Source organism: Symphalangus syndactylus, chromosome 5, assembly GCF_028878055.3.
Source record: "Symphalangus syndactylus isolate Jambi chromosome 5, NHGRI_mSymSyn1-v2.1_pri, whole genome shotgun sequence".
Classification (NCBI taxonomy): domain Eukaryota; kingdom Metazoa; phylum Chordata; class Mammalia; order Primates; family Hylobatidae; genus Symphalangus; species Symphalangus syndactylus.
In genome coordinates, this window is record NC_072427.2 from 141,631,251 (window position 1) to 141,653,011 (window position 21,761).

General features: G+C 35.4%; 1 protein-coding gene across 6 annotated transcripts in view; it reads right to left on the reverse strand.

The window, feature by feature from the left end:
* ATF7IP (activating transcription factor 7 interacting protein) overlaps positions 1-21,761 on the reverse strand; it is a 120,338-nt gene that overhangs the window by 51,890 nt on the left and 46,687 nt on the right. For 4 of the 6 annotated variants that reach the window (XM_055280535.2, XM_055280538.2, XM_055280539.2 and 1 more), the window contains exons 3-6: positions 18,797-18,883; positions 16,988-17,133; positions 15,274-15,411; positions 6,534-6,599 (exon numbers count right to left, since the gene is read on the reverse strand). In XM_055280535.2, the coding sequence (XP_055136510.1) occupies positions 6,534-6,599; positions 15,274-15,411; positions 16,988-17,133; positions 18,797-18,883 (437 nt within the window). The remainder of the gene's footprint in view (positions 1-6,533; positions 6,600-15,273; positions 15,412-16,987; positions 17,134-18,796; positions 18,884-21,761) is intronic. The other 2 variants (XM_055280536.2, XM_063639631.1) reach the window with 1 other exon arrangement.

Sequence of the window (21,761 nt, forward strand, 5' to 3'; positions counted from 1 at the left end):
GAGGTGAAAGTGAAAGAGACGACAGAAAACAGCAAAATCAGAAAAAGGGTGCATGAACAAAATGAGAATATCAACAAAGAGAAACTGTAAAAACGTATCATAATACAAATTATAAAGCTGAAGAATACACTGAAATGAAAATTCACTGTAGAGAATCAAGAGCAGACCGGATCAAACTGAAAAATAAATCCACAAGTTTGAAGACAGGTCATTTGAAATTATCAAGCCAGAGGAGCAAAAAGAGAATGAAGAAAAGCTAAGAAAGTCTAAAGGACTTTTGGGACACCAACAGGCAGACCAATATACACACAAGGGAAGTAAAGGAAGACAGAGAGAAAGATAAATAATTGCTGAAAATGTCTGAAACTGGAAGAAGAAAATGAAGATGTAAATTCAAGAAGCTCAAAGACCTCCAACTATTGTTAACCCAAAGACATCTACACTGAGATACATTATAACCAAGCTGTCTGAATCACAGTAAATAATCTTGAAAGCAGTAAGACAAAAGCAACTCATAACAACATACAAGGGAACTCCCATAAGATAACACAGAGATTTCTCAGCAGAAACCTTGTAGGCCTGAAAGAGTGAGATAATATATGATCAAAGTGCCAATCAAGAATACTGTATCTGGCAATAATATGCTTCAAAAATGAAGGTGAAATTAAATTTTTCCCAGATTAGGAAAAGCTGAAGGAGTTTCATCACTACACCTGTCCTACAAGAAGTGCTAAAGAAAATCCTTCAAGGGGAAACTAAAAAGTGCTACACAACATCATGGAAGCATACAAAAATATAAACTTCTCTAAGTAAAGGTTGATAAGGAGAAAAATACAGAATCCTGTATTCTTGTTATATTGGTGGATAAATCACTTTTAATTCTGGTATAGAACTTAAAAGCTTAAAAAAACTAAAAATACGTTAACAGATACACAACATAAAAAGATGTGATATACAACATCAGTAACATCAAGTCATGGTGAGGCAGATATGGAGTAGCGCTCTTATATGATTAGAGTTATTTGCAGTTTAACATAGACAGTTGTAACTTTAGGATGTTTTATGTAATCCCCACGGTAACCACAGAGAAAACATCTGCAGAAAATACACAAAACGAACTGTAAAAGGAATGAAAGCACACTGCTATACCAAAAGAAAAACAAAAAGCAATGAAACACGAAGGAATCAAGAAACAAAAAAAAGCTACAAGTCATAGAGAAAAAAACAAAATGACAACAATAGGTCCCTTCCAATAAGCAGTTTATTTAAATGCAAATGGATAAAACTCTCCAATCAAAAGACAGGTTGACTTAATGTTTTTAAAAATAAGATCCAACTATATGCTGCCTACAAGAGGCTCACTTTGGATCCAAAATACAACATAGAATGAAAGTGAAAGGATGGAAAAATATATTCCATGCAAATGGTAACAAAAAGAGAGTAAGGATGGGCCATACTTATGTATGACAAAATAGACTTTAAAACTGTCAAAACAGACAATGAAGGACATAATGATAAAAGGGTCCTTTCACCAGTTGTAACACACACACACCCCTAACATCAGAGCTCCAAATATATGAAACAAACATTGAAAGAATGGAAGGGAGAAACAGACAGTAACACAATGATAGTAGGAGACTTCAATACCCCACTTTCAATAATGGATAGAACCATCAGACAGAATATCAACAAGGAAACAGAGAACTTTAACAACACTATATGCCTATTGGACCTAACAGACATATAGAATAAGCTATCAAACAACAGCAGAATACACATTCTTCTCAAGAGCACATAGAAAATTCTCATGGATAGGTCACATGTCACAACCCAGGTCTTAACAATTTAGAAAGAATGAAATCACACCAAGTATCTTTTCTGACAATAATGGAATGAAACTTGAAGTCAACAGCAGAAGAAAAGTAGGAAAAGTCACAAATATGTGAAAATTAAACATGCTGTTAAAATTAAAAAACCAACAACTCAAAGAAGAAGGTAAATTACAAGATATCGTCAGACAAATGAAAATGAAAACAAAATATAATAAATTGTATGCAATGAAAACAGTGGTAAGGAAGTTTATAGTGGTAAAACACAAACAGAAAGATCTCAAATCAACAATCTAGCTTTACAACTCAAAAAACTAGAGGGAAAAAACTAAACCCAAAGGAAAGAAATAATGAAAATTAGGGTGGAAGTAAACAAAATAGAGAATAGAAAAATAGAAAAACAAAACTAAGAGTTGGTTTAAAAAAAATCTGCGAAATTGATAAATCCTTAGCTAGGCTAAGTAACAAAACAGATGACTTTAAAGATGAAAAGAAATGAAAGAGAAGACATTAGAACTGATGCTACATAAACGGAAAGGATTACAAGAGACTACAATGAACAACTACACACCTGCAAACTTGATTACCTAGAAGAAACAAATTCCTAAAAACACACAACCCACCAAGACTGAATTATTAAAAGTAAATAAGTAAATAAATCTATAATTAGTAAGGAGACTTAATCAGTAATAGAAATCTCCTAACAAACAAAAGCCTAAGGCCAGGTGCGGTGGCTCACTTGAGGTCAGGAGTTCAAGACCACCCTGGCCAAATGACGAAAGCCCGTCTCTACTACAAATACAAAAATTAGCCAGACGCGGTGGTGCAGGCCTATTATTCCAGCTACTCAGGAGGCTGGGGCACACAAATCACTTGAACCAAGATCACATCACTGCACTCCAGCCTGGGTGACAGAGTGAGACTCTGCTGCAAAAATAATAATTATTATTAATAAATAATAAATTTTAAAAATAAACAAAATTAACAAACAAAAACCTAAGACCAGATGGCTTCACTGGAGGATACTACCAAACAATTGGTAGTATTCCAAGAGGAGTACTTCCAAGTAGGAGTACTTTCAAATTCCATTTATTAGGCAATCATTACCTTGATACCAAAGCCAAACAAAGATACTAAAACTACAGACAAATATCCCTGATGGATACTGATATAAAAATCCTCAAGAAAACATTAGCAAACCAAATTCAACAGCATGTTAAAAAGATTATACACCATGACGAAGTTGGTTTATCTGAGGAATGCAAGGATAGGTCAAGATATAAAAATCAATGTAACATAAGATATTAACAGAATAAAGGACAAAACCCACATGATCATCTTAACTGATGCAGCAAAAGCACTTGACAAAATTCAACAGCTTTTCATGGAAAAAAATAAATAAATAAAACACTCATCAAATCAGAAATGGAAATTATCTCAATTTAACAAAGGCCATCCATGAAGACTCCACAGTTAACATCATACTCAATGGTGAAAAACCAAAAGCTTTCCTTCTAAGATCAGGAATTAAGCAAGCATGCCCACTCTTGCCACTTCTATTCAATATAGTACAGGAAATTCTAAACCAAACAATTATGCAAGAAAAAGAAATAAATGCATCTAAATCAGAAAAAGAAGTATAAATGTCTTTGTTCACAGATGATATGATCTCATATGTAAAAACCCTAAAGACAACTGTTCAAACATAAGCAAACTCAGCAATGTTGCAGGATACAAAATCAACCTGCAAAAATCAGTTGCATATCTATAAACTATAAAAAATATAAAAAAGAAATGAACAATATAATTTACAATAGCATCAAAAAGAATAAAATACTTAGGAATACACTTAAAGGGAGAAAACTATTATACAATAAGAACTACAAAACAATGTTGGAAAAAGTTTAAAGACACAAATAAGTGAAAAGACATCCTGTGTTTATGGATTGGAAGTCTTATTATTGTTAAAATATCTGTATTACCCAAAGCAACCTGCAGATTCAATGCAATCCCTATCAATATTGCAATAGTGGGTTTGTTTATTTTTCCAGAAAAAAATCCTAAAATTCATATGGAATCTCAAAGGATCTTGAATTGCCAAAATAATTTTGAAAAAGAACAAAGTTGGAGGTTTCATACTTCATGATTTGAAAACATATTACATATTAGGCTAAGTTGGCCAAGGGGGCGGGGGGTGGGGGAACCACACAAAATATATTACAAAGCTACAATAATCGAAAAAAGTGTGGTGCTGGCACAAAAATAGACAGTGACCAAAGGAACCGAACAGAGAGCTTAGAAATAAACTCACATATACGGTCAAATGATCTTCAACAAAACTGCCTAAACCACACAACGGGATAAGGACAGCCTCTTTAATAAATGGTGCTGGGAAAACTGGATATATACATGCAAAAGAATGAAGATGGACTCTGACAAAATATATAAAAATTAACTCAAAATTGACTAAAGATTTAAATATAAGACCTAAAACTATAAAAATTCCTACAAGAAAACATAGGGAAAAAGTTTCATGACATTGGATTTGGCAATGATTCTTTTGTATATGACACTAATAGCACAGGTAAGAAAAGCAAAAATAGACAAACAGAACTGCATCAAACTTAATAACTTCTGTATATGAAAGGAAACAATCGAGAGAAAAGGAAACAAAGAATACAAAAATGTTGCAAATAATTTATATGATAAGGGTCAATATTCAGCATATATAAAGAATGCCTACAACTTAGTTAACAACAAAAATAAGGAACTTGATTTAAAAATAGGCAAAGAACCTGAAGAGACTTTTCTCCAAAGGAGATACATAAATGGCCAACAAGCATATGAAAAGATGCTCAACATCACTAGTCATTAGAGAAACGCAAATCAAAACCACAATGAGGTATCACATACATCCATGAGGATGGTCACTATCAAAAGAACAGAAAATAACACGCTAGCGAGTTTATGGGAAATCTGGAACTCTTGAGCACTACTGGTATAAATGTGAAATGGTGCAGCCTCTATGAAGAACAGAATGGGGGCTCCTCAAATACCTAAAGATATTACCATACAACCTAGTAATTCCTCTTCTGGGTATATGTGCAAAAGAATTAAAAACAGGATCTCGAAGAGATAGCTGCACTCCCATGTACACTGCAGCATTATTCAAAATAGCCCAAAGATAATAATGGGCCAAATGTCCATCAACAGATGAAACAATAATAAAAATAAAACCACAAAAGGGTAGCATGAGGGAGTCCACTTACGGTGATGTAACAATTTTATATCTTGACTGTGATGGGGGCTACATAAATCTATACATGTGATCAAACTGCATGGAAGCATAAACACAGACAGACATGAATGCATAATGAATTTTTACATACACATGTAAAAACTGGTAAAAACTGTTATGTCTGTAAACTACTTAACAAAATTGTCAATTTCTTCACTTTGATGCTGTATTACAGTGATAAGATTTCACCACTTGGGGGAAGCTAGGGGAAGAGTTGATAGGGCTTTATGTACTATTGCTGCAAAAACAAGAAAGAATATATGAACATGCATCAATACAGAAAACGTCCAGGAAAAATGATTACTATTTATTGGTACTAGCAATTTACTATGTGCCAGACAATGGAACTATCGAGATGAAGAAATGGAACTTGTTCAAATAAAAAAATTAAAAACAAAAAAATTCAGGAGGAAAAGAAAATAAATCCAACTAAAAACTATAACGCAATATATAAAGTACTATATTAAAATATGAATAATAAAGGAAATAACAGAACAGTAGCAAAATGATAAACAAAGGAAAAATGAAGGAAACACCAAAAAGCGAAAGCCAGACTCTGGAAGTCAATTTATGCTATGATGTTTGGACTTAATTGTATACTTTAAAAAATATTCAAACTGTTTAAGGCAATAAAGTGACTTAATCTAATCTCTGTATATTATAATTAAAGCATAAGAGAGGACTGACTACATGGGGAAGAAAAGAAGGGGAGAACAGGAATACTACAGGCGGCAGAATACTAAAATACTTTGGAGAAAATAGTAAGAGACCATACTGGGAAACTGACAAGAATGCAAAATCAAAGAAACAAGGTAAGACAAATCCCTGAAGCCTATTAAAGATGGACAGAAAATACAGCTTCAAGAATTGCATAACCTAAGGGGCCAGGCACAATGGCTCACATCTGTAATTCCAGCAATTTGGGAGGCCAAGGTAGATGGATACCTGAGGTTGGGAGTTCGAGACCAGCCTGGCCAACATGGTGAAACCCCGTCTCTACCAGAAATACAAAAATCACTCGGACATGGTGGTGGGCACCTGTAATCCCAGCTACTTGGGAGGCTGAGGCATGAGAATCACTTGAACCCATGAGGCGGAGGTTGCAGTGAACCAAGATGGTGCCACTGCACTCCAGCCTGGGCGACAGAGAGACTCCATCTCAAAAAAAAAAAAAAAAGAATTGCATAACCTAAAATAGAATATAAATGTTGATATATGAGAATAGCAAATGAGGATTTGAAAGGGGTTCATTAGTTCTAGGGCTGAAGGTCCAGAAATTACATAGAGGAGTACACAGTATGAAAGCAAATTTCAGATTTGTAATACAGTTTCCTCCTAATTCAGCATTTCCTAAGATTACCACTTAGCGCTAAGTATTAATTATTGCAAGAATAGAAAAATTTTACTTCATGTCTTTTCTTAAGATCTTCTTTGGCTGCTTCAAAGCGTTTGGTTAACCTGGCTATCTTGGCCTGAAAAAAAAAAAAAAAGACAAAAATGAATGGAAATCAAATGGTATTATAGCATTAAAAAAAAACATGAATATATAAAAAGAAACCTATAGAAAACAGGATCCTCAGAAGATAGCTGAGTAAAGAAAATAAATTAAGCTAATTATAAACTATACACTTGGAAAATACAGTTATGACTAAAACTAAGTGACCCCTAAATTCAATACTCAGATGTAAACACTCTTAATTAGGTTAGCCTATTTCTTCCTCAAACTGTGAGTGTTGCTCACTTACCAGTACATTCCTGAATATGTAGGCCTGTGTTTTATTTTTTTAACACAGTTGTAATCACACTTGATTTTCTCACTGAGAATTATAAAGTGGACATATCTGTAAGTCATAAAAGATCCCTTGCCAATACTACATATGGATAGATGTGTAGGCTTTACTGTGACACTTTCAACAGAAGTGTAGATGAATGCTCACATATTACTTTTTCACAAATTAAATTACATATTCTGTTAGTCTTTAACAATCTGATAAAACATTACCTTGGCTAGGCATGGTGGCTCACACCTGTAATCCCAGCACTTTAGGAGGCCGAGGCGGGTGGATCACCTGAGGCCAAGAGTTCGAGACCAGCCTGGCCAAAATGGTGAAACCTCATCTCTACTAAAAATACGAAATTAGCCAGGTGTGGTGGCACGTGCCTGTAATCCCAGTTACTCAGGAGGCTGAAGCAGGAGTATCGCTTGAACCCGGGAGGCAGAGGTTGCAGTGAGCCAAGATCACGCCACTGCACTCCAGCCTGGGCAACAGAGTGAGACTGTGTCTCAAAAAAAACAAAAAACAAACAAACAAAAAAACCCGTTACCTTGTTTGTGTCAACATGGTCAGTGAGATTATTAATCATTTGTTGTACTTATACAAACTCCCTGATCACATATTTTGCCCAAATACATATTGAAAGGAAATCTGAGAAAAAAAAAGCAGAACAAAAAGAAAAATAAAAATTATCTTTTCACCACATGAATATTTGGTTGTATTTCCTTTCAGTCTTTTACTAAGCATAGACATAATATTCAACTGTTTCTGTTGCTGTTGCTGCTGAAGCCATTTTAAATTAAACATATTTTCAAGAAAATTAAACTTCTGAGTGTATTCATGAGGCCCTACCTAGGGAAGAGCTCTGCCAGAGAATTTCTTTTATCCAATAAGGGCATATATTTCATAAAAATGAGAAAATGTTATGATTTACTTTTAAAGTTTCTTTCAGAAAGCAGTCACTTCTAGAGGAGACCCCAAATCTTAAAATGTGCTTAAGTCCAACATTATGGCCTAGGCAATCAGTTACCTATGACTCTCAAAGGTAAAGATTTTCCTAAGGACTTAGTTATTTATACATGTTAATTAAGGCTCAAGATCATAAAGCATAATTTCATATCCTTAACATGGATTTACCTTTCTGATGACTACAATATCTCAAATAACTTTCCAAAAAGGTATATGGGAAAGCTGGGTGCAGTGGCTCACGCCTGTAATCCCAGCACTTTGGAAGGCCAAAGTGGGCAGATGGGTGACAAGCGAGACTCTCAAACAAACAAAAAAAAAAGAACGAAAGAAAAAGAAAAAGAAAAGAAAGGTACATGGGAAAGGGAAGCTATTTTCTGTACCCCAGCTTATGCGAGAATGTCATTTTTTCTTTAGTCAAATTATCTAGGTGGGGCCAGGCGCAGTGGCTCATGCCTGTAATCCCAGCACTTTGGGAGGCCGAGACAGGTGGATCACAAGGTCAGGAGTTCAAGACCAGCCTGGTCAACATGGTGAAACCCCATCTCTACTAAAAATACAAAAATTAGCCAGGCGTGGTAGCGCGCGCCTATAGTCCCAGCTCTTCGGGAGGCTGAGGCAGGAGAATTGCTTGAATCAGGAGGCAGCGGCTGCAGTGAGCCAAGATCGCGCCACTGCACTCCAGCCTGGATGACAGAGCGAGACTCTGTCTCAAAAAAAAAAAAAAAAATCTAGGTGGTTATACTAAAAATTGCATAGTATGCATAATATTATTATTCTGTTTTTACTTAAGCCCCCCCCAAAATCATCTTGTATATGTTACATGTATAGAAAAAGAAATACAAGGATACATTCCACGGTTAAAAGTAGTCACCCCTGGAAGCTATGATTGGCAGAAAGTGGGAAAGAAAGTGAACTAAGGACCTCACTTTCACATCATATAGATTTGTGGTATTCAAACTCTTTTTTAAAAGAATTATCATTTTAAAAATGAAACCAGTAGCAGAAAAACAAACTCAAAATGTGGACACTGATTTATAGTTTTCTGATATTTAATATTATAAAACAGAGAAATCAAAGAGCAGCCTTTTTGTTTTTACATAGGAAGCTGTACAATTCTTTTTTAATTATAATTCAAAATATCTGCCATACTGTGTCTAAGAATGGCTATTTTGGTAAATATTCTGAGACATTTTTTAAAAATGAATAAACACGTCATTTTTGTAACTCCAGAAAAGTAATATTCTATTACATTGGGTTTTATTTGGGAAACTAGACAAACCAAGAATTTCACTGCATATGTACCCAGGAAACCTCTTAGGAAATAACTCTGTCTACAAAAAAAAGCGGTTTCCTTAACATCAAGGTTGGCCTATAACAAAATATTACTGCTCATAAAAGCAAGTAAATAAACAGACCCACAGTTTCTATTATTTAAAACTGTCTCCGTATTAGGCTGTCATAAATTTACTTCATTGATAGGGAACAGGAGCCAAGGCTGAAAGGAAAAGTAAAATAGACATTTTCAGTTAAATCTACTTAAAATGGCATTTTCTAAGTCATAACCAATGGAATGTTATATTCCAGAGTGTGTTGACAGCTTTTCCATTTCCGTAAGAAATCTAGTTGAAATTCCAAGTATTATGAATTTGAACTATACTGTGATTTGAGAGGAATCAAGTCTTCCTATCTAAGAGCATAGTACTAATCACTGTTGACTCCTGTTTTCTTGTTCTTTTTCTTCATAATGGTCTCAAAATTTTATTTTTAGGTTTACTCTTAAGTGCTTACTCATTTTTAAATAACTACCATATGTGAAACCTTTTTCTCATTATATTTTCTAATTGGTTATTGTTGATATAGGGAAAACTATTAGAATATGTTGTCCTTCTATGAGGTAGTTGCTATATTTCCTTCTTCATTCAACAGTTTGCCAACTTAATTCTATTGGGTTCCCACTTACCAATTGTTACTCATTTCTTTTTCCTGCCTCATTGTATTGCCCAAGACTGACACCAAAGCTCTAAATAGCAACATCTATTAATAGGCATTGTCTCATTCTCAACTTTGGTAGAAATATTTCCAATAATCCATTATTAAATATGATATTTACAACAGGTTTCTGAAAGCAGCCCTTTAAGAGATTCAAGGTATTTACCTCCTATTTTTTCCATGAATGACCAGTGAATTTTAACAAATCCTGATTTGGCATGTACTGAGATGATCACATTATTTTTCACCTTTCCTACATTAGCAGAGTGACATATAATTGTTAATACTGAACCAAGTTTGCATTCAAAAGAGAAATCTATGCTGGGGAATAAAACTAAACTATGTTTTTTTCTCTTCTTGTGCTAGAGGTTTCACAGATGGGCTTACTTCACCTAATGGAAGTCTCACCTTTCTCCATACCCTGAAACAGTTTACTTCAGACAAGAATTACCTGTTCCTCAACGATTTGTCAGAATTATCTGGCAAAGCTTTTCGGGTTCCAGGACTTCTTCAGAAATAGATCTTTGACTAAAGTTTTGATAGAGTTCCTCAAAACCTAGCTTTCCTGCTTCCTTTTTTGAGACAGAATCTTGCTCTGTTGCCCAGGCTGGAATGCAAGGACACAATCTCAGCTAACTGCAACCTCCGCCTCCTGGGTTCAAGCGATTCTCCTGCCTCATCCTTGCTAGTAGCTGGGATTACAGGGACGTGCCATCACGCCCGGCTAATTTTTGTATTTTTAGTAGAGACGAGGTTTCACTATGTTGGCCAGGCTGGTCTCGAACTCCTGACCTCAAGTGATCTAACTGTCTCAGCCTCCCAAAGTGCTGGGATTACAAGCATGAGCCATCACACCTGGCCTCCTGCTTCCTTTTTATATACAACAGATTTCATTGGTACAAGGTTGTTAACATAAAAATGTTCTTGAAGAATCTCTTCTGGATCTTGTCTCCTTTTCTAATTCTTGTGCAGTTTATTTGTACTTATTTTATTTCTAGGTCAAAGATTTATCAGACCAATAGTACAATTTGTCTTAGATGTATTCAACTGAACAATTTGTCCCTGGATAATTATACTAAAACATATTAAGCCAAAAGTCAAAATATCATATTAGCTAACAGGAAATTGTTCTGAAATACGCAGTAAGAACGAATTGAAAGTTTTATTTCCAAACCAACTGCACCACATAAATTTGGCCAAAATGAGCACAACTGATCTCAACAAACTCCTCTCATGATCTTGCACTATGCTTTATATTTGTTGTAACAGGACTCGATTTGCTAAGTGTTACTATGCCCAGAGTGAAGGGCAGAATCAGACTGAACTATGTACGCATTGCAAAATAGGCAGCAAAATGTGGGTAGAACGGTTGCCAACAATTGCCACATGGGTAGTATCTACACCAAAAAAACATATTTCCCTCTCTAGAGCACAATCATAATGATACTTGATTTTGTATGCTACTGAAAATAAGTAGATATTAATTGAAACCTAACTGTTACAAAGTTAAGATGTTAAGTGTAATCCCCAGGGTAACCACTAAGGAAAAAAACTAAAAATATATATAGGAAGAGAAACAAGAAGGAATCAAAATGATATACTAGGAAAAAATCAATTGCAAAACAAGGCAGTAATGGAGAAAGTAGGAACAAAAAAGGTATCAGATATAGAAGAAAAGTAAAATTGCAGAAGTTCTTCCTTATTAGTAACTACTTTAAATGTAAATAAACTCCTTGATTAAAAGGTAGAGATTGGTGGAACTGATAATAAATCATGACCAAACTATATACCATCTGTAAGACTTCATCAAAATTTAAAAGTTTTGTGCATCAAAAGGCATTATCAAGAAGTTGTAGACAAATTACAGAATGGGAGAAAATATTTGCAATCATATATCTAATAAGAGTTTGGTATCCTGGGCCGGGCGCAGTGGCTCACACCTGTAATCACAGCACTTTGGGAGGCCGAGGTGGGCAGATCACAAGGTCAGGAAATCGAGACCATCCTGGCTAACATGGTGAAACCCCACCTCTACTAAAAATACAAAAAATTGGCTGGGCGTGGTGGCGGGCGCCTGTAGTCCCAGCTGCTCGGGAGGTTGAGGCAGGATAACGGCATGAGCCCGGGAGGCGGAGCTTGCAGTGAGCCATGATCGCACCATTGCACTCCAGCCTGGGAATTGGCAGGAGACTCCATCTCGGGGAGAAAAAAAAAAAAAAAAAAAGACTTTGGTACCCAGAATATATAAATAATTCTTACAAGTCAACAACAAAAAGGCAAAAAATCCAAATTAAAAATGGGCAAAGGACTTTAACAGACATTTCTATAAACAAGCACATATGATTGATCAACAAGCACATGAAAAGTTGATCAACATCATTTATCATTAGGGAAATGCAAATCAAAACCCTAATGAGATACCACTTCATACCATTCAGATGCTATAATAATAAAAAAAAGAAAGTAAAAATAACAAGTATTGGTGAGGATGTGGAGAAATGGAACCCTCATACATTGCTGGTAGGAACAGAAAATGGTATAGCCACTGTGGACAACAGCTGGGTGATTCTTCAGTAAGTTAAACAAAGAATTACCATATGGCCCACAATTCCACACCTAGGTATATTCCTAAAAGATATGAAAACAAGTATTCAAACAAACAATTGTATACAAGTTCAAAGCAGCATCATTCACAGTAGCTGAAAGTAGGAACAACCCAAATGCCATTCAATGGATGAACGTATAAACAAAATGTGGCATATACCGCCATATAATGGAATATTATTTAGCCCTAAGAAGGAATGAAGTACTGATACATGCTACAAACACAGATTAAGCTGGAAAACATGCTAAGTGAAAGAGGCATGTGAAATGTGCAAAATAGGTAAATCGATAGAGACAGCAGATTAGTGGTTGCCAAGGGCTACTGTAAGAGGAAAAGAAGAGCAAGTGTTTAATGGGCAAAACGTTTCCTTTTGAGTGGACAAAAATGTTTTGAAACTAGATATAGTGGTTGTACAAAATTGTGAATGTACTAAATAACAATGAATTGTACACTTTAAAACAGTTTGGTATCTGAATTTTATTTCCATAAAAAAACAAAATACTGGAACAAGACACAAAGAGATGGGAATTAAATTGGGCACATGATTATGGGTGAGTGAACAGGGGAAACAATATGAAGTCAAAAGCCTGGTATCAAAATACAATAAACATTAATAGTACCCTGTAGGACAGTGAAGCAACTGGTGGATATTAGAAAAAGTGGATTGAAAACTAAGAGATTAAAATTTAAAAATTTTAAAAATGAATACTGGTTTTACTGGTACACAATTGAGGAACTTGGACTATAAAGACTGAAGTAATCAGTATTTTAGAAAAATTAGTACAATGCTTTGGAAGGACCAGAAAGAACTTAAAAACTAGTACCAGAGTGCTCACATAAAAGGTGTTACTATAATCAAGGAATTGGGTAATGATGGCCTAACGAAAAGTGAAAAGAATCGAGATTTATTTTTTCTAGGAAATAATCAAGTTGTAACTTGGCAACTCACTGTGTATATGAAATGACTGAGAGGGATCAGTTTCCAATAACTCAAGAGCTGTCAATAAGAGGAACAATGGGAAGATTTTCCCTCAAGAGTTTTCCAAGAATTCAGAAATTGTCAGTAACAGGAACATTTGCAGAGAAGATGATTGGCTTGGTGTCAGAAAAGATTCAAATTCTGAGACTACAAGAAACATTTAAGTACAAATTTAAATGTTAAGAAATCTGGATTGCAGCTTATATGTGAGATGATAGGTGTCAAAAACTCAGTTTTAGTATGTATGTATGTATGTATGTATGTATTTATTTATCTTGGAGACAGAGTCTCACTCTGCTGCCCAGGCTGGAGTGCAATAGCACGATCTCAGCTCACTGCAACCTCCACCTCCCGGGTTCAAGCAATTCTCATGCCTCAGCCTCCAAAGTAGCTGGAACTACAGGCACGCACTACCATACCCAGCTAATTTTTTTGTATTTTTAGTAGAGACAGGGTTTCACCATATTGGCCAGGCTGGTCTCTAACTTGTAGACTCAAGAGATTTGCCCTCCTCAGCCTCCTAAAGTGCTGAGCTCATAGGCGTGAGCCACTACGCCCAGCCAAAAACTCAGGTTTTAAAAACACAATTTCATAGTTGCACCCGTGGGTGTGATGAGAAACAATACAATTATTCTTTCAAATCTTCAGGCATTTTCAAATTTAATTCAAAAGTTTGAACAGTACTAGTAAAATGAAGTTTAATAATTAGATAGGTCAGTCTGGGAGATACACTTAAATTCTAATCCTATTTAGCTAAAATTTCACTCGTTACAGAAAAAGTGATTTAACTTCTATGGGCCACTTTTCCTTCCTTTGAAAAATAAGGCCCTATACATGGTTTACCACTCAGCATCTTTGGGATATGCTCATATATAAAATAACCCAATAGGAACCATACACTTATGATGGAATGAATGTACTGATTCAAATACCAGCTTCTTAGCTTTGGAATAAAGTAGATTACTATAGCACACTACTCTGTGCTCATTTCAGCTGACCAGAAGCTCTGGTATTGTATGTTAAGATATAGTTGTACTTAATAAAAAATGACAAGCAGAAATTAATAAATGTTATTAAACTAACATCTTTAAAACATAAGGTCCACGAAAGGAGGTAGATTAACATAAAAAGAATCCCTAACAAATATTATTTAGTACTTATTATAGCATGCTAAATGACAGCCTTCCTTTAGTGACTGGAAAAAAAAATATGAAGCACTCAGTTAAATCCAGGAATTTCTGAGTCTCCATTATGGTTTGAACTGTGTCCCCTAAAGGTTCACATATTGAAGCCTAAACTTCCAGTATTTCAGACTGTGACCTTATTTGTAAAGAAGGTCATTGCAGAGGTAATTAGTTAAGATGAAGTCATGTTGGAGTATAGCGGGCCCCTACTCCAATGACTGGTGTCCTTGTAAAAAGGGGAAATTTACAAACAGACACACATACAAGGACAACACCATGTAAAGATAAAACCAGAGATCAGGGTGATGTTTCTATAATGCCAAAGAACTGTCCGCAAACCAACAGAAGCTACAGTAAAGGCACAGAACAGATTCTTCCTCACAGCACAGCCCTCAAAAAGAACCTACACTGCAGACACCTTGATCTTCAACTTCTAGCGAACTGTGAGACAGAATATTTCTACTATTTAAACCTCTCAGTTTATTGCACTTTCTTTACAGCAGCCCTGGCAAACTAAACAAACTCTTTTCCTTCTTATATTTAGAATTTAAATGTATTTTATAGTCAATCTCAAATACATATCTCAGAAAATGAGTTATAAAAACAATGACACATGGAGTATACAATTCAAGTCAACGTACAAACCTGTAGTTCAGTGAGAACTGTTTTATGCCTCTTGTTACATTCAATCTTTTCCACTCGTGTTTTCAGTTCTGCCAAAGTCTTATCAAATACAGCACACTGCAGCGCACACAATTTTTCTTCCAGCAACCACTGTATAACCTAAAGAAACAAATATTCCTTCATTATGCCAAGAAGGCATTCCAGCAAGCAATAAACAGTAAATATTCTTAAGTACCAAGAAGACAGTAATGACAAACTAACTTAATGAATAAAACATGCTAGAATCTGTAACACAATACGATCTGCTAAAATCCTCTACTTATATATATATATAAAATCTACTTCAAGAGGGTAATACATACTAAAAATAGAAAATTTCCAAAGAGTAAACTTTTAAGAAGTTCCATATTCTCATTATGGGTCCACAACAAAGACACTGGCACATACCCATGAACCATACTTGAATAACACTGTTCTAAAGAAGTAAACTCTCAGGAAATCTCAGTTTTCAAAATTCTTTCACATAGCTACCTTCATAATTCTAACAGCTCTATAAGAAAGACTGAATAAGCATTATTATCTCCATATGTCAAGTAAAAAGAAACTAGGGGAAAAAAACAACACTGAGAGTTTCTACTGACTTACTATTCCTTTTTCTACAAAGTGCAAATATGTATACTATATTTTAATGAAAGAATTTTGTCCTAAAACATTGATTGTAAAATGTCATCCTTAAATATATAAGACCTTGAAAAACTAGTTATCATTGAAGTTTAATATTCCTCTCTAAGAAAAGCATTTGTACAAACATTTGTGAACACGTGTTGAAAAACATATAAAATACTGAATATTTTCATTATTTCTATCTCTAGTCGAACAGATGTAAGGAAAATTTCAAACTCCATATTCTAAACACTCCTTTCTCTAGTCCTTTTAAAACCCTGTCTCTACCACTTTTATACTAACCCTAAAGTACACAATAAAGAGTTTAGAATGTAGAGACTTATAACCACGAAACCAGCTTTACAAAGATTAAAATGTTAATATTTAAAACTCTAACATTTCCTTTTCACAATAAGATAAAGTTCAATGTGAGAAGGAAAAAGAGAAGCTGAAAAACAACATTCAGTTTTGCTACCAAAGCAAATAAATAAAAATGTTACCTTATCTCCCTTGTTTGGATAATCATAACCCTTTTTAAAAAAAAAAGATGTAGCCAAAAAGAAGTCAGAAGGAATTTTAAAATTAAATTATCAAGGATAGTAACAGACTTATTTATTTATTTATTATTTCTTTAAGATGGAGTCTTGCTCTGTCACCCAGGCTGGAGTGAAGTGGCGTGATCTCGGCTCACTGCAACCTCCACCTCCCGGGTTCAAGTGATTCTCCTGCCTCAGCCTCCCAAGTAGCTGGGATTACAGGCACCCACCACAACATCCAGCTAATTTTTGTATTTTTAGTAGAGTCAGAGTTTCACCATGTTGGTCAGGCTGGTTCGAACTCCTGACTTCAGGTGATCCACCCACCTCAGCCTCCCACAGGGTTGGGATTACAGAGGTGATCCACCACATCTGGCCAGTAATAGACTTTAAAAGCTCAACCACTTTCTTCAAGTTCTTTCTTTCTATGATAAACCACATTATGTCAATAAAATACAGAATAATGTCAGAAACCTAGAAGAAGATAGTGGTGCTATTTATTCAATATGGTTTATAACTTATAATTGACACAATACCTTTTGAAGTTTCTGGTTAATGTCTCCTTTGGCTGTAATCTTTACTTGAAATTCTGCCTCATATTCTTCTTCCATATATCGACGACGTTTAGACTGTACATTGTCCATGTCTTCTGATTTAGAACGTTTTCGTCTAGAAAATTCATCTGAGAAGAAAAACCACAATGATCACACTCAGGTGTTTTTCTTATAGCTCTTAACGCATATTATCCATCCTTAGCAAAATATTGTTTCTATCATAATAGCCTTCTCAACCAACTATTTTGTAAACTGTTTTGGAGATCAGAAAAGAAGGTATATAGCTTTTAGCTTTAAACTTCAAATGACTTTCAATATACTAAATAAGAACTTCCTAATGGTCAAGCAATGCACACTGTGAACACAGAATTTCCTTGAAATCTTCATACTAAGAAGGAGAACTGCCTCACAATTGTGTCATGAAGAAGGTAGATGAAATCATCTCATATTCATTCTTGTAACTAAATGTCACAGTGCACATGAATCCTCTGACAAAATATAGTATTCATTCTCATGTCAGATTTTTAACTACGCACAGCTTTAATTATTTATTCTTTTTCCTCCATAAGTACAGGAAAAAATTCTTAATCATCAGCCTTACAAAACTAGCATAGTAATAGTTATTCTTAACATATCCTAATGAATTTCAAAAAAAAATAAAATCAATGTTATTAAAAGTACATTTATAAAGAATATAGAAGACTTCACTTAGAAAATTTGTTTCAAGTGCTGTTAATATTCATGAGATCATAAGCAAATTGTATCTGGTTTCTTCAATATCTAAAAAAATTAAAACACTAATATCTTCACACTTTTTAAACGCAAATGCTCTTACGTGACCACACCTATCCCTCTGTATATATGTGTATCTATATGCCTACTTTTAAATTCACTCTATTCTACAATTTCTTTTATAATCTTAACTTACCCATGGTCATACATGGGGAGCAGCATGACAGGAGAGTTACTGAACCCAGCTTTCCTGACTTCTATGATCTTTCTATAAACCTAAGGACACTCAGTCCATCATTTCCCTCCCTTCCCATAAAGCTAAAGAACCTTACCTTTCCCTCCCTTTTCCTTCCTTCCTTCCTTCCTCTCTCCCTCCCTCCCTCCTTCTCTCTCTCTCTCTCTCAAGGTGTCACTCTGTCACCCAGGCTGGAGTACAGTGGCTCAATCATTGCTCACTGGAACCTCAAATTCCTGGACTCAAGCAATACTCCCACCGCAGCCTCCCAAGTAGCTGAGACTACAGGTGTGTGCCACCATGCCTGGCTAATTCAAATATTTTTTCTGTAGAGACAGGTTCTTGCTATGTCACCCAGGCTGGTCTTGCATTCCTGGCCTCAAGCAATCCTCCCATCTTGGCCTCCCAAAATGCTGGCATTACAGGTGTGAGCCACTACATCTGGCCCCATGAAGATAAAGAACCTTAAGTAAACTAAAATACATCCTTCCATTCACTTACATTAGCCCATACAAAATTCTTGTAGTTTCGTTCTCTAAACATAAACCTAAAACAATTTATCTCAAAACACTCAGTAACTTAGTAAATTTTAAGCTAAATCTTTCTGTGGAACAATAAAAAGTATAAACAAAATAAAATATTGAAGTGTATGAAACATACTTTCAGAAATCCTTCAGTTAGCCATCAACGAAATGGTATAGTTGTGAAATTGCAAAATTTTACAATTATTTCATGGGCAAAAAAAGAATATTAAACAGTTGTAAATATAGAAATAATGAATTATTATTTTTCAACCCAGTGCAAGTTTGTTTATACATGCATACTTTTCTCAGAAGGTCTTTCATCTTCTTCATGTGTCACTTGCTCTTCTTCCTCAGGTTTGTTGTCCTTTTCATTACTTTCTACTTCTGCTGTTAACAAATATAGAAAAGAAAATCTTACTTCTACTAGAATTCATAACAGCTCACTAATTTAATTTTTAGTCACTATCCAGTTACGAAACTAACCTTTTATGAAATCAGAGTCCCAAAATGTAAAATTTGGGGAGGGGAAAAGGGGAGAAGGAACTGATCGAATGAATGACCATGTCCACATTCAACTGTTCTGCAATTCAGAACTCAACACAGGATTTAATCTTAATATAGATTTTAAGTAATTAAAAAAAATTACTTAATAATTTTCTGTCATCAATAACATTAATAAAATGTGAAAACAACTGCTGTAGAGCATTTTGATTCCTTTACATTCGATAATTAAAAATAAAATAGTGCCTGTGACAATTATCAAAAAAATTCCAAACTACTGGAAAATTCAAAACACCTAATATGTTGAACATACAGGTTGAATCCTTAAGTTACTTTAATGCTTATGGTATAGAGAGTTCATAAATAAGGAATGGAAAGGCTATCCCAAATATAATAAAAACTTTAAATATATACCTACTTTGATAACTGTGCCAACAACTGAGCTAGGTGCTTAAGCTTAATATAGTTATCACATAGCCACAATATAATCTCACACTGTAAACTGTACTTTTTGTCATTAGATAGATGAGGAAAACATTCAGAAGGGTTAATTTTCTTTTCTTTTTCTTTTGAGACTGAGTTTCGCTCTTGTCGCCCAGGCTGGAGTGCAGTGGGGTGATCTCGTCTCACTGCAACATCCGCCTCCCCGGTTCAAGTGATTCTCCTGCCTTAGCCTCCTGAGTAGCTGGGATTATAGGCACCCGCCACCACATCCAGCTAATTGGTTTGTTTGTTTGTTTTTGAGATAGAGTCTTACTTTGCCACCAGGCTAGTGTACAGTAGCATGATCTCGGCTCACTGCAACCTCCACTTCCCAGGTTCAAGCAATTCTCCTGCCTCAGCCTCCCAGGTAGCTGGGACTACAGGTGCCCACCACTAGGCCCAGCTAATTTTTGTATTTTTAGTAGAGACACGGTTTCACCATGTTGGCCAGGATGATCTTGATCTCTTGACCTCGTGATCCGCCCACCTCGGCCTCCCAAAGTGCTGGGATTACAGGCATAAGCCACTGCACCAGGCCTAATTTTTTTTATTTTTAGTAGAGACAGGATTTCACCATGTTGGGCAGACTGGTCTCAAACTCCTGATCTCAGGTGATCCTCCCACCTCAGCTTCCCAAAGTGCTGGGATTACAGGCGTGAGCCACCGTGACTAGCCCAGAAGGGTTAATTTGCATGAGTCATATAAAATGTAACAACTGAAGAGTGCTGCCAAAAGATATTGCTAAAAATGTCTATACAATTATATTAAATAAAATCCAAGAGGTACCAAAATATTCTTTTGGTCACTCGATCAATGTCTCTTCAACTAACCTACTCATTAAATGAAGAATAAGGGAGCTACAAAAAAAAATCATTAAGACGTTTGACTTCTATTTTTCCCCCTTACGTCATTGCAACTTGCTTCTCAGTGGCTTCAATAAAGCATGCTATGTTTCATCATGTTCTGCAACTAATATTAAATAAACAGTCATAAAGTATATCATGCTATATAAAGATTCTGATATGACATTTCTTCTCCAATCATCAGGGTTTTAATCACAACAGCCCTAATAGCAAAAGTCAAGGTTAAAAAAATTTAAAAGATATTTTAGATGAAAATAGGCAAGGACAAGGATCATTGATGAATACCTATTAAGGCGCTAGAAGTATTTTTTCCACTGTAAGATAAACACGCTAACACAGTAAACAGGATTACTAAAACTATTTTTGAACTTCAAAATAAATTATTTGAAAATTAACTCTCCATTTACTACCCTTTGCTCATTTTAAGTGTTTTAAGACCTCATCTCTCAACCTCAGTTTCAATGAAATAAAAATTTGTTTGCTTTCTTGTAAACAGATCACAAACTCATTAAGACACATTTTTTTCTCTATATATTTTTCCATATCTTCCTGATTTTAATACTCATTGTTGGTAATTCCTGAGCTTCCTAGTCCCCAGAGTTTCCAGAGAGACAGAGTAACTGAGTTGCTTGAGATAAAAGGTTTATATAGTCTTTATTTAGCAAATCCTCACATCGCACAAAGCACAAAATTAGCCATGGCTCCAATTAGAGTGACTCCAAGCCAGAACACCCAGAACACAGCAGAGTAAATTGGCCTGGTATGGTTTGCCTCTTTTATAAGCATGTTAGTTTCCTCTCCATATGTCAAGCTCAGTTTGAGATTGATTCATTTTATTCAAAAACCTCCTCCTATCACCCAACTCCCAGTTTCCAGATATGCTTAGAAGATACTACTGGATTCCCAACACTGAAAACACTCAGGATTCACAGAATTAAAATATACGCTAGGGTTTTATGTAACGGAAAGAACTTGAGATTTAAAAAATGGTATTAACAGATTCTACAGAGACGGGTAGGGCCTTATATTTCTTTAATTTTATTTTGTCCACAAAGCCTGAAGAAAAACTGAGAATGGGTCTCCTTCAACCCAGAGTAATAATCAAAGGCCCTTGGTACACAGACAACTTTAGACATAATTTCAGGTAGTTCCTGGGACTCCTGAAACTCATCCAAATAGTAGGTTAACAATGTCTTTTTTTACTGCCGGGTGCGGTGGCTCACATCTGTAATCCCAGCACTTTGGGAGGCCGAGGCGGGCGGATCACAAGGTCAGGAGATCGAGACCATCCTGGCTAACATGGTGAAACGCTGTCTCTACTAAAAATATAAAAAATTAGCTGTGTGTAGTGGCACGTGCCTGTAGTCCCAGCTGCTCGGGAGGCTAAGACAGGAGAGTCGTTTGAACCTGGGAGGCGG